General features: G+C 37.4%; 1 protein-coding gene across 6 annotated transcripts in view; it reads left to right on the top strand.

Moving 5' to 3' along the window:
• ACVR1C (activin A receptor type 1C) overlaps window positions 1-12,857 on the top strand; it is a 68,221-nt gene that overhangs the window by 13,702 nt on the left and 41,662 nt on the right. The window contains exon 1 of one of the 6 annotated variants that reach the window (XM_070507806.1): window positions 1,810-1,945. The exons of 4 other annotated variants lie outside the window; for them this stretch is intronic. Coding sequence is in view for 1 of the 2 variants with exons in the window: in XM_070507803.1 (XP_070363904.1) it covers window positions 5,403-5,439 (37 nt within the window). In the remaining variant the exon portion in view is untranslated. Of the gene's footprint in view, window positions 1-1,809; window positions 1,946-5,307; window positions 5,440-12,857 lie in introns of those variants that run through there. One more of the 6 variants, XM_070507803.1, reaches the window with a different exon arrangement.

The raw sequence follows: 12,857 nt of genomic DNA, 5'->3' as shown, positions 1-12,857 counted from the left end.
ATGCCTGTGACATCCTCAACAACTCCCTGTGAACAAAATACTTGACAGAGCAAGAAATGACTTTAACGAAATAATGTTGTTAGTTTCTGATTATAGCATCAACATATGTTCATTATAGGAAATTAGGGAAAGTGTTGAAAAGTCTAAGTCATCTTTAGTTTTATACCTGAGAGACAACTATTAATATATTTTTTATTGAGATAATATTGGTATATAACATTATGTAATTTTTAGTTGTACAACATTATAATTCGACATCTGTATACGCTACAAAGTGATCACCACCAAACGTGTAGTTACTATCATATTTTGATGTATTTCCTTCTAGTCTTATTTCTATGCATAATATGCAAATTGAGATCATATCCTGTATCTTTTATGATTCTACTTTTCATTTAATATTTACAGTGAACAATTGCCACTCTAATTAAAAATTACTAAAAGCAGGATGTTATGCCATTATATGTATTGTCAACATTTATTTAAACTTTTTGATTTGGAGACATTTAGATTATTTCTATTTTTTACTTTTATGAGTAATAACTTTGCAATGAGAAATTTAAATAAAATATTATTTTTATGATTATTTCATTTAGAGGAAGTGGGACTACAACCACAAAGATCACAAACATTTTTAGGACTCTAGAGACAAATAGTTCAGATTGTACTCCCGAAAGTGTGTCCCAATTGATCCTCCACCAACTGTGAATAAAGATGAAACTTTTTGATCACCTCTTACCATTTCTGGGTGTTTTACAATGATTTACACAATAATTTACAATTTAGCAAATGGAAATAACGTCTTTGTATTAATTTTCCATTTTGAATCTTAATGAAATCAAGCCTTTTCGTGTTTATTGACAGTTTTTCTTTCTCCGTTTATCTACTTTGTTTGTTTTTCTGTTGACATATTTGTCTTTCCCACATTTATTTGTCAGACCCAAGAAATAATTGGCTTAGAAGGGAAAAAAAATTAGTGTGGTAACCACTAATGAGAGTTAACATCCTGGATACTTGTACCCTTTAATCATGCCCCGATGCCAGTTTTTTGTTTCTTTTTAACAAAAATGTCCGTTTTGTTTGGGAGCTGCTGACTTTATCACCTTAGTGTGGCAGTGTCGCTACCAAAGAAAAAGTTAATCCAAGTCCGAAAGGGTTGTCAGAAACACTGAAAGTTTTTTCTTTTTAATTCGTATATCGTTGACATATAGTATTGTATTAGTTTCAGGTGACAACACAGTGACTCGATGTTAATATACTTTATGAAATGATCACCCTGATAAGACTAGCAACTGTCACTACCCAAACTTACTACAATCTCATTGACTGTATTCCCTATTCTGTACGTTACCTCCCTGTGACTATTTTATATCTAGGAGTTTGTACCTCCTAATCCTCTCCTATTCCACCCTTCCCCCACTCCCTCCTCGCTGGCAACCACGTTTGTTCTCTGTACTATGAATTTGATTCTGTTTTGTTTTGTTTGTTCTTTTTTTTTTAGGTTTCACATATAAGTGAAATCATACTGTATTCTTTTTCTGTCTGACATTTCACAGAGCATAATACCTTCTAGATTCATCTAAAAGTTATTTTTAATGAGTATCGTTTGGGCCTTGAATATTGAACTTGGAGTAGGTCATAACTTGTCATATCAGGAGCTTATAATGTTTCATTTTTTTTTAAATATCTGCTGTGTGTCAAATATTTTATCTAAGATATCGCTTAATCACATAATAACCTGTGAGATAGGAATTATTATCTGGGCTTCACCTATGTGCACGCAGTCACATTTACAGAGGTGGAGTAACTTCCCGGGCCACCAGGCTGCTCTAGCAGTGGGTCAGAATTTCAGCTACAGGTGTGCAGTCTCTGTAGCACGGGATCCTTGCATGACACGGTGCGGAATTCCGACAATATGAAACTCGAACAGAGCTACAAAGACAAGGTTTGTGTTTGTTTCTTTGCTAAAGTTTTTAAAATTGTATTGTTTTATACTGGCTTATCACAGGAGAAGCAGCAAAACTCAGACAGACGACCTGCCTTAGACTTCTTTTTTTCTAGCTAATGTGAATTCTTTGAGACTTCTCTCAGGTCCTCTAATTTCTTTGTATAATTCTTTGCTTTGATGTCTTGAAATATATTTTGTAGCTGCAAAAAAAAAGCAGTTATTTTGTTTAATAGTGCTTTGATAAACATAAGGAAAATATAATTCCAGAGAAAGCCATGTGTCTACCTTCTAAAAGCAGCTATGATAAACCCTAAGTCTGAGAATTATATATATTATATATAGTAAATATATATATATATAGTTTAAATTGTGGATTTAAAAATTTCATCTACCCCTCCTCAGCTCCTGCTCCCACCCATCTTCTTGGAGCAGAGGTGCAGGCAATGCTGCCCTTTTCATGCCTGCACCATATGAGTTCTCCAGAGTATCAAACCTAAACCCTGAGTGTTGGGGTCACTGTTGGAAAGAGGCCCAGCTGGGATCAGCCTTAAAAAAAGCGTTCCTTCTAAATCACTTGCCCTCCTCTTCCCCTTTCAACTCATCACTTGCCATTCTATTTTTGGTTAGATCAGCTTATTTTGGATAGTTTCCTTTTATTTCTAGATTGAGAATTATGTATTCCTTACCATGTCTGATCATATAAATGAGTAACTGTGGATTGTGATAAAAAATTTCTGACGAGCCCCCGAGAACTCTTGAGGACCTTAACTTTTCAATTTTCTTTGTTACTTTCATTCTAAACTTGAGACAGTTCTGTCTCTTTTTCTATCTGTATATTCTTTTAGCCCTGTAGTTTGACTGACCATTAATTGATTACTTACTTTTTTCTTTGCTGATTATTTTTAATTGCCTCCTTTCATAAGTGAAAGCTTCCTTAGCTTTTAAAACCTTATGATTTTATCATTAATCTTTTGTATTTTATTCCATCTTTCCCAAATAGGTTGACCATGTCATGTGCTCCTCTTCTCCTTTTGTTAGCAAATTCTCTGTGATCCTCTCCCATTTGGTTTCCACTTTTTCTACTTCATGGAAATTGAAAACACAAAACTAGATTCTATGACTTAATGGGCCTCCAAAGTATGAACTTAGATTATTCACTTCAATCTTTATCAGACTAATACGATGTTCCCCTGAACAGCTTTCTTCGTGAACTGTGATTCTAGGACGACAACCTCTCTGTTGCCTGGGTGTGTAGTCACTCATATTGCTCTTTCTGATACTGCATGGTGGCCATTGATGCGTTCATCTCTTAGGGTCATAGAACTTTAGAGCTGGAAGAGACATTAGAGATCATCTAATTGAATTCTTTCTTGGACGGGTCAGTTGAGGACAAAGAAAGCTCAAAGGCCACATGAATAGAACGAGGATTAGAACCCCCAGTCTCCTAACTTTGACCAGTGCTGGACTGTATCAGAACTCCTGCACTGTTCTTTTCTTTACACAGGTTCATTTCTTTACATGACAAGGTAGCAATCTCTACGTATAATTATAGGATGTTGCTGGAAATGGTATCCTTCAGGAGTTGGTTATAACTGGTGATAATTTCGCATGGAAACCATATTAAAATTATATGGTGTATTCCTGATCAAGAGTTTATCATCAAGTAAATCATAGATTTGACAAGCAATATAGTTAACACAGGCTTGTAATAATTCAAAAAAATGTATACCATACTCCAAGTCCTGTAAAATAGACCTGAGTTGCACATTGATCAAATACATTGTTAAGATCTGTGCCCCCGTCCTGGAGGAGGCATTGCAAGGTGAATTTCTGGCAGGTGAACATTTGCCTAGTGTGAACTCATTGAGTTGCGCCCAGAAGGCCCAGGAGCCCGTTCCCTGAGCAAGGAGGTCCTTTGTTAGCTAGACACTGGTCTCCCACTACTAGCTTTCTTTGTAGCTTGAGGTGGGTGGCTACTGTTATTCAGCTTTTTTCAGTTTTCCAGAACATTCCATATAGAGTAAAAATAGCATATGGAAGATTGCCTCTTTCATTTTACAGAACATTTCTATATATATTGTGGCCATTAATTGTAAACAAAACAAAGTACAGGAACAGGTTGGACACTCAAGCTCCAGTTTCTGATGCACAGTCAACCCCCGGATTAACAATTTGTATCAAAAAAAAAGACAAAAGAAATATAACATTATAAAATACAATTGTTTTTCAATATTTGAAATTTAAAAAAAAGCATCTTTGCTCTTGGTAAAATCAGTCCTTAATTCTGAGATTTATGCCCTTTGTTACTTGGTCGATAGCATAATGCCCTTTCTTTTTGAAATGATATTAATAGAGGGTGTGTTTTTTCCTTTGTTTTTTAGTGTTCTCCCTTGGGAAAACAAAAATTTAGTTCAACCTTTGGTTGAGTCCTAAAATTATTTTTGAAATTTTACTGGTTGATGAAATCCCGGAATCTCGTAACCACTGCTATCAAGTATGATTTTATGTGACCATCAGTGTAACAGCTATATAGCCAATAAGATCTAAATGAATATGCAAATTGTAGTAAGTATTAAGGGCTTAATTATTAATTTTTCTTTTCTTATAATTTGTTGAGACTTCACTAGCAATATTTAGAAAGCTGGACTCTTTTGGTGCAAGCAAGAGATTTCCTTTAGTAAATTCTGATCTATCAAGCAGTGGCTTTCAAAGCCATTCCCTTAGGCTAGAGCGATGATATTCAAGGGAGGGAAGACTACTTTTCAAATGGAAAAGCACATTCAAGTCACCACTGCGTTGATTTGTTTCTAGACAAGCTATACATTTTATTTTGAAATCCCAAATAACAGAAAACTAAGGCTGTGAGATTTTTATGTTTATTTTAAGGAGACTCGAGTTTTAAAAATGCTTTAGAAACGGACAAAGAGAACTGATCGGTGGTTGCCAGGGGAAAGGGGGGTTGGGGGGAGGGCACTAGGGGTGAAGTGGTGTAACTACAACATGACTAATAATAATGTACAACTGTAATTTCACAAGGATGTTAACTTTCATAACCTTAATAAAAAAAAATAAATTAAAAAAAAAGTGCTTTAGAAACGCTCCCCCGGAGTTGAGGTCATTCTCTAAGAAGTAGCCCGCATCCTCTCTCCGCTGCCGCTAGATGGTACCCGGGTGCACCGGGAAACCGTCCAGAGGTCAAAGCGAGCCAGGAGCTGACAGCTCCCGAATTCACTCACCCCAAAGCCAGGCTGAAAGCCTGGGGGTCCCGGCGACCCAGGGAGGGCTTGCAAACCGATCAAGCAAAGAGGAGGCGGAGGCTATCGGGCCCTACACGGGGGGAGGGCTCCGAGCCCCAACCTGCAACTCCAGGGATGGCGGCTGAACCTTCCAGGGGCCCTGCGAGGGCGGGGCCTGGGACTCGGAGACGGGTGGGGCATGGAGTTCCATCTGCGCAATGAGTGTGACGAGAACCCGTGGCAAAGTAGGGTCAGGTTAGTGCCCATACGTTTCAGCTCCACAACAGGAGGTATTTCCTGCTGCCTGGTGGGTGAGGACTGGCTGGAGGGTCTCTGAGGACTGAGAGGGTGAGGTGCGACTGGTACTCTAAATGGGGCGAGGAGGGGTTGGGAATGGTGAAGAACTGTGCTCCTCAACACTCAATTCAAAGAAGCCTCCTTTACCCGTCCTTGCCGCCAGCCCCAGCTGGATGACGTATTGCTCAGCCTCTGTGTTGTGACACAGCCTGTACACATGCCTGACTCAGTTTACCACGCTATCATAGTGCCCTTTAACTCTCCAGTTCCTTTAGGGATTGATCTTTTCTCTTTCTTGCCTCCCTCCTTTCCTTAGCTCTTACCATACTATTTGATGTATGGTAAATACTTGTGGGTGGTTAATTTTGTGTGTCAACTTGACTAGGCCAGATACTCAGTCAAACACCAGTTTGGGTGTTGCTGTGAAGGGATTCTTTTAGATGAGATTAACGTATAAATGTTAGACTTTGAGTAAAGCAGATTACCCTCTATAATTGGGTGGGTCTTATCAAATTTGTTGAAGGCCTTAAGAGAAAACAAACTGGGGTCCCCTGAAGAAGGAATTCTGCCTCCAAACTGCCTTCAGACTGGAGCTACAGTGTCAGCTCCTCTCTGGGTCTGTAGCTTGCTGGCCTGTCCCACAGATTTTGGAACGAAACTGTCAGCCTCTACACTGAAATGAGCCAATTCCTGAAAATAAATCAGTCTTTCTCTCTCTCTCTTTCCACACACACATGGACATCCTGCAGTTTCTGTAGAGAACCCCGACTAATAAAATATTCTTTAAATAATGACTTAAAAAATTTTAACATCTAGGAATTTACCATAAAGCAATTCACTTATCATCTGTCAAAGAGATTTATGTATTATCTCGATGCAAACAAATTCTGTGTGAATTTGGGGGTTAAGTGTATTAAAAAAACCAAATCATAAGTTGGAAGAAAATATTGAATAATTAGAAAATATCTGGATGGGGGATTTGTTAAGCTTGAAGGCAAATGAAGAAAGTGCTAAGTAAAAGGTTGTTAGATACAATTTCCAACTATTGTGTTAGGATTTTAATGGGAACATCACAATGCATAGGGAATGTAAAACTCCACAGACAGATCTTGGGAGAGGCTGATAGGAGCAGTCATTTTGGGGATGTGGGATTAGGGGTATTTATTTTCTTTTACCTTCTTCTTTATGTCATGTGTATTACTACTTTTTGACAAAGGGCAACTATCATTTTTTCAAAAACAATGGAGATGGTACATTGGGAAAAAACAAACAAATGTGAAAGTGGGAAAAGTTATATGTAACACATGACAGAGGATTTCCATCTTTATAAAGAGCTCTTTCGAACAGGGAAGAAATTTTAAGATTCATCCAAGACATAAATGGCATGGACAAAAAAATTCACCCAAGAGGAAATCCAGAGGAAATATTTGAAAAAAAGTTCAATCCCATTAGTAGGGAAAAGCACACTAAAATAACGTACAACTTCTATCTATCATATTATTAATATTTTGGTGAGAATAGTTAATGCTGACAAGTGCATTGTGAAATGGGTACTTTCATCCAGGGCCGATGGAAATCTTAATTGGTACGACTTTTCTAGAATGCTATTTGACAGTGTATATCAAGAATGTCTGATGTTGTAATTCCACTTCTGGGACTCTAGCCTAGGAAGTCAAATTTAAAGATTAACCCACAAAGATATTCAACAAAGTGTTACTTAATTGCAAAAACTGACAACAGCTGAAATGCCTAAAAGTAAGGAAATGCTATATGCCATCCATTTACATTAATGATAGGTCTATAAATGGCATTAAATGACTCTAAAGAAGAGATTATAAAGTTCATGATATAACACTGACAGAATAAAAAAGCAGTATTTAAAATTGTGTTTATAGGTAGAATTCAACTTTGAAAACTCATATAGAAAAAAAGACTGGAAGAAAGTATACCACAATGAGAATAGTTACGGGGTTTTGAGTCTTTTTATGTGTTTGGCTGTTTGCATTCTTCTGTACATAGCAGTTTTCTATACTTTTTAATTTAGTACATGTTTATTGGGTTTTTAAGCTACATCGTGTTCTACTTGTTGGGGATATGATGGTAGATAAGACAGGAAAAGATCCCTGCCTTCATGGAGTTTTCATTCCAGTTGGGCTGATACAATAAATAAGCTAATCACAGATTGCAGTAAGTGCCAGGAAGGTTGGGGAGCAGATCGTTTGTTAAGAGGAGTCTGTAAAGATTTCTCTGAGGTGCTGACATTCGAGCTGAGACCTGAAGAATTAGAAGGAAAGCAAGAGCAAAGGCCATGAGGTGGGAATGAGCTTGTTATATTAGAGCTATAAAAAGTCGACCAGTGTGTCTGGAGGGCGGAGCTATAAGAAATGAGGTTCTAGAAGTGGTAAGAACGCAGACCTACTGGCCTGTTAGGTCCTATTAATCATTATGGATTTTGTTTTATTATAAATTGTAATTGGAATCCGTTGAGCATCACTCTTCTCCTAAGCAGGAGACAGTAAGTTAAAAAACTTCAAGAATGAGGGAACAGTTTGACAAGGAACCATTTCGGCTGCCAACGTAAGAAAATAACTTCTCAAATTAAGTAAGAATTATATGGGAGGCAGCAGGGGGAATGTGTCCTGTGATTGGGAACACTCTTTTCTTTGGCATGATGGTTTGAGATGGGAGACCCCAACGGGGTCCTTTTGTTCCTTACATGGCTACAGCTAAAGTCTAAAGCTGGCCGGGGGACTCCAGGCGGTGTGTCCTCCCTAAGGAAACGAGAATTTAGACAAGGACATGCTGTGTTATTCCCAAAAGCAGTCAGCACACAACTGCTCCCGCTGCCAGCTGCTGCCCTCTGATGCCTGGACTTCCAAGGGCAGGAAGGAAAAGGCTGTCTCTCCCCATCTCAGATTTCAAATTATCCCATTTCATAGGAATAATTTAAGAGAATCCACACAAGTAATTTTTGTCATCAGCCATTTTAGATTAGATTATATCCCTTTATGGTTGATTTATATTTGTTCCAGACTGAAAGAGTTTAGAGGCTAATGTTATTAATAAGTATTTTTGGAAAAGCCTTTCTTTGAAAAGTGAACCTTTCAGTTAATAACTATGCCGATAAGCAAAAATGTTAAACTGATCATTTTTCTCTTTTAAATTTAAAGTTTTAAATTGCAATGAAAGCTTCATGATATTATGCCATCGTACATATCCTTTCTGTATTTAGTCACAATTTTGAGGCTATCAGTAAAAAAATAACATAATTCTAGCTGATTTTGAGCTCTACTTTTTTGTCAGTCATTTAAATATTATTGGGAAATGTTTTCATTTCTTCTTAGCAGAATCAGATTGCTAAAGGGTGCTTTCTTTAGCACACTTAGTGATGGAGGGACTAGGCCAGAGTCTCTGGATGTCTAGCCAAACTCAGAGAGGATGTAAGCATTTGCAGGCCATCACTTTCCCTCCATTTCCCAAAATTGTTATGCCTATATTGGAAAGAGTATTAAATTCTCATATGATAAATAAAGTACAAGATAAATCATCTTTAAAATCCACTGGAGAAGTTTTGTTGGATTATAAACCAGTAGGATCCTTTCACCCACTGAAATATCAGTGTGTGAATTTGAGGGTGCAAATCTGTCCTACTTTGGGTGCTCATACTTCAGACCCCAGCTCTCTCTTATCCACATAGATAAGATAACCCTAAAGTTACTTATATTGAGAATTGTGACATGAGCTCAGAGCCACAGAGGACTAGAAAACTGGAAGAGTCTTTAGAAATCTTCTGATCTACTTCCTGACTTCATCGTATTTCAGATGAGGAATCTAAAGTATAGAGAGATTGAGAAAGTTGTCTGAAGTCTTAGGTTTATGTTAGAGGTAAACTGAAACCTCAGGTTTCATTTAGCGCTGCCTTTGAACAGAGGACATTCAGCATGGCTAGCGCTATAATTCAAAGTGTGCTGGACTCTTCGTAAATTGAGCCCTGCAGTTGGACGTGAAAGCCGTTCTCCTGGATAGACTCCCTCTGTGAGGGTGGTTCCATTCCTTCTCAGCTGTAAGAGTGAGGCCTTCTTGAACAGGGAACATAATTGCCACTTTGCACCAAGGAACACTTTTCCCTTGTGCTGAGTATATTCCCATATTTGGGGAGTTCTGAAGTTCTTAGATACAGCCTGGCAAATAGAATTTCTAAAAGCTGAAACTATTGAAAGCACTTTTGGACTAAAATTTTGCATTTATATTGCCCATATTTTATTAAAGCTATTTTCTTTCTCTATTCTACTTTTCCTTCTGTTAAGAAACGCAAATGCTTTGAAATGACTGCAGGACAAGAAAATAAAATTTTGAAAAGGAGTAGAAAGGAAAGACGGATGTTTGCATGGCTTCCTTTGACCCTCTCTGGCTTTCCTTCACCGGCCCTCCTGCTGGTGGTCTTGGCTTTTTTCCTGTTGTTGTACTTTTCACATTCAGCACACTCATCAGCTTGAATTGTTCCTTTTGTTAACTCAGGAGCCTGCAAATGATGAAAAGATTACATATGCAGCAGGTCAAATTTGAGACAGTTTTCTGAATTTAAAAAATATTTTGTGTTTAATAGCCTGCTCTAAAATTAGGGAAGTCAAATCAAGTAATGTCTAGAGAAGAGAAAAGAGTATGTGTCAGAAATTTACATAAGGCACTGGTCAATAGATATTTTAGCACGTAGATCCAAAATGTAGGAAACCTAGGAAATATGAAACCAACTTACTGAAAACCGTATCTAATTCAAAACAGCTAGTATTTCCTAAGCAAATATTTGACTTTTTAATAAGGATAGCACAAAAATGCAAATAGGTAAATTTGGTTCTTTTTTTGTAGTCTGATGGTTTTTACATTTCTGGACACCAGGGTGCGCTTGCCATCTCATGTAAATATGGATGAAAGTTTATTTTCTGGTTGACTAGGAATGTGCACATCCTTTGGTTTCATGTCGGTAACAGATGTCTTGGCTTTTACAGACTAATTGGCAGAAAGGGGGAAAGAGGGGCTAATTAAAGGGGTGGGAGGAGGCACAAGGAAAGTGCAATCTTTGTGGGGAAAAATATCTAATGGACCTCCTTATTATGGGTAATTACCTCCTTCTTCAAGGTCATTTGCTATCTCTTTCCATGTAACTTAAGTATATTATAATGGGAAAGTATAAAATAAAGAAACATAAGGCTGGACTACTGTCTGCTAACAACCAGATTTATCCTGTCAGGGAGTATTCTAGAATAATTGACTTAACGTTAGTTTTTTAAAAAACAAAATCTGAAAGCAGAAGCCTAATCATCAATGGCAACATGTTTTAACTGGCAGCACAAGGGTTCTGTGTTGAGGATGGTTGACATAAATATAATTTAATTATATACCAAATGTGACCATATAGTGGATTGGTGGGAAATGAAAAAATGCAAGATTGATTGTGTTGTATTTTAGATATGCATCTTTTAGGTTGCTGTTTGCTCTCTGTCAGTGCTATAATATTGCTAGTTGACCTGGAATAAATGAGAACATTTAGCAGATGTTTGAAGCCATTATCATCAACAAATTCTCAGTTTTTCAGTGTTTTCCATCGTGCAATATTTAAAGTAAGGTGTCGTATACTATGTTGAAACTATATCAGCTAGGTCTATGTTATTTTTCTTATTGGTACCTTTTACTTTAAACTGAAGGAAATTTGTATAGCTTGTTAAATGTTCAGTGAGTATCCACATTATTCCTTGATGAGAACTATCATGTAACCATTTTTGTAAGGAGCTCATAGTGCTTGGAAGAAAAAGTATCATGTTAGGTACTTAGAGGCTTAGACTTAGTACAAAACTCAAACTACCCGAAAGGTAAGGTGATTTATGCTAGATGCAAGGCACATGATATTGACTTTCATTTGACCACCTGTCTCCTCAGAAAATAGGTAGGTAGAATTTGTTTAAAAAAAATCTGTGTTTTTAAAAGGTAATTAGGACTATATAGATCAAAATCTCAAATGTCAGTTGTTAATTATTAATTTCTTTCTGCTGTCTTAGAATTGTATTTTATTCACAATTGCTAGGAACTGATGATGTGGGAGAATGGTTTCTGTACCCGTCTTTTTTTTTTAAATATCAGCTTTGGTAGGATGGAAACAACATTGCTTGGGTAGTCTAATGACTGCCGCATCAGTTTAGTCACTGGATCTTTTTGAGCCTCATTTCACTATCTATAAAATGGAGATTGTGACAACTAACTCCCACAGTTGCACTGAGATTTATATGCAATATAAACGCACATGAAACTAACATATGTTTAGCTGTTTGAGTACTTTATGGTTGTCTTCGCCCAGTGGATCCATGTTATTAGTTAGTTTCCTTGATTTCCAGGCTAGGCTTCTCTTGGAAATAGAAAATTCAAAGAGATTCTGGTGAGGAATCTAGTAACAAATGGTTTGAGATTGTGTGTCAGGAGAGTTACTCTTCCCAACTTCAGCCCCTTAAAATAAGAGATTGAAGAATAACCATAGTGGAGTAAGTTTCTTAACTGTCAAAGAGTTTTCCCTATTTTATAATTGTAAATTTCCATAAATTGTAAATTCATGGAGTCATAAAATGTTGGCACTATATGAGGCTTCAAGATTTCTGGACCCACTGCCCCTACCCCAATTTTTTTCCCATTTTCAGAGGAAGGCAGTGAAGCCCTGTAAGGTTCAGTATCTTCTCCAAAGTCAATCCCCAAGGTGGTGACAGAGCTAGGACTGGGACCTTCGTCTTTTCCTGAATTCTTTATCTGGAACGTTGCCAGACACCACCCTGCTGTGTGACTGTCTGGGATCTAGTCTGGACCATTAAAAGAATGAGAATATTCGACTCACGAGGCAGAGCAGAAAGAGTTGCATTTCTTTGTTATGCCTTTTAAATGGTCTGTACACCCTAGTTCATTCAGCCATTCCTTCATGGATTACAAATGTATTCCGATTGTTTACATAGGATGAGCTGTACCTCCTCCACTAGGAGAAGACACAGTCACTAATATTTACATAGTATTTCCTATGTACCAGGTATTGTTTTAAGGGCTTTAACTAATTCTAAGGGATTAACTAATTTATTTTCCACAACAACACTATGAGGAGGTATATTCTTCTTCTTATCCTTCATATAAGGAAATGGAGGCACAAGGGGCCAAGTAAAGCCCAAGGTTGCAAAGCTAGTATAATCAGGATTTGAAGGCGTTTGTCAAATTGGAATTGGAAGATGCTGGAGTAGCAGATTCTACTATCAGAAGACACGGGTGGATGGATCCTCATGCTGTGAGCTCTCTTTTATGCAAGGAAAGTGACTTAAAACATTTTTCAAATCACCTAGATTTTATATATC

This window comes from Equus asinus, chromosome 4 (assembly GCF_041296235.1).
Source record: "Equus asinus isolate D_3611 breed Donkey chromosome 4, EquAss-T2T_v2, whole genome shotgun sequence".
Lineage (NCBI taxonomy): Eukaryota > Metazoa > Chordata > Mammalia > Perissodactyla > Equidae > Equus > Equus asinus.
This window is presented reverse-complemented; position numbering and strand designations above follow the sequence as displayed.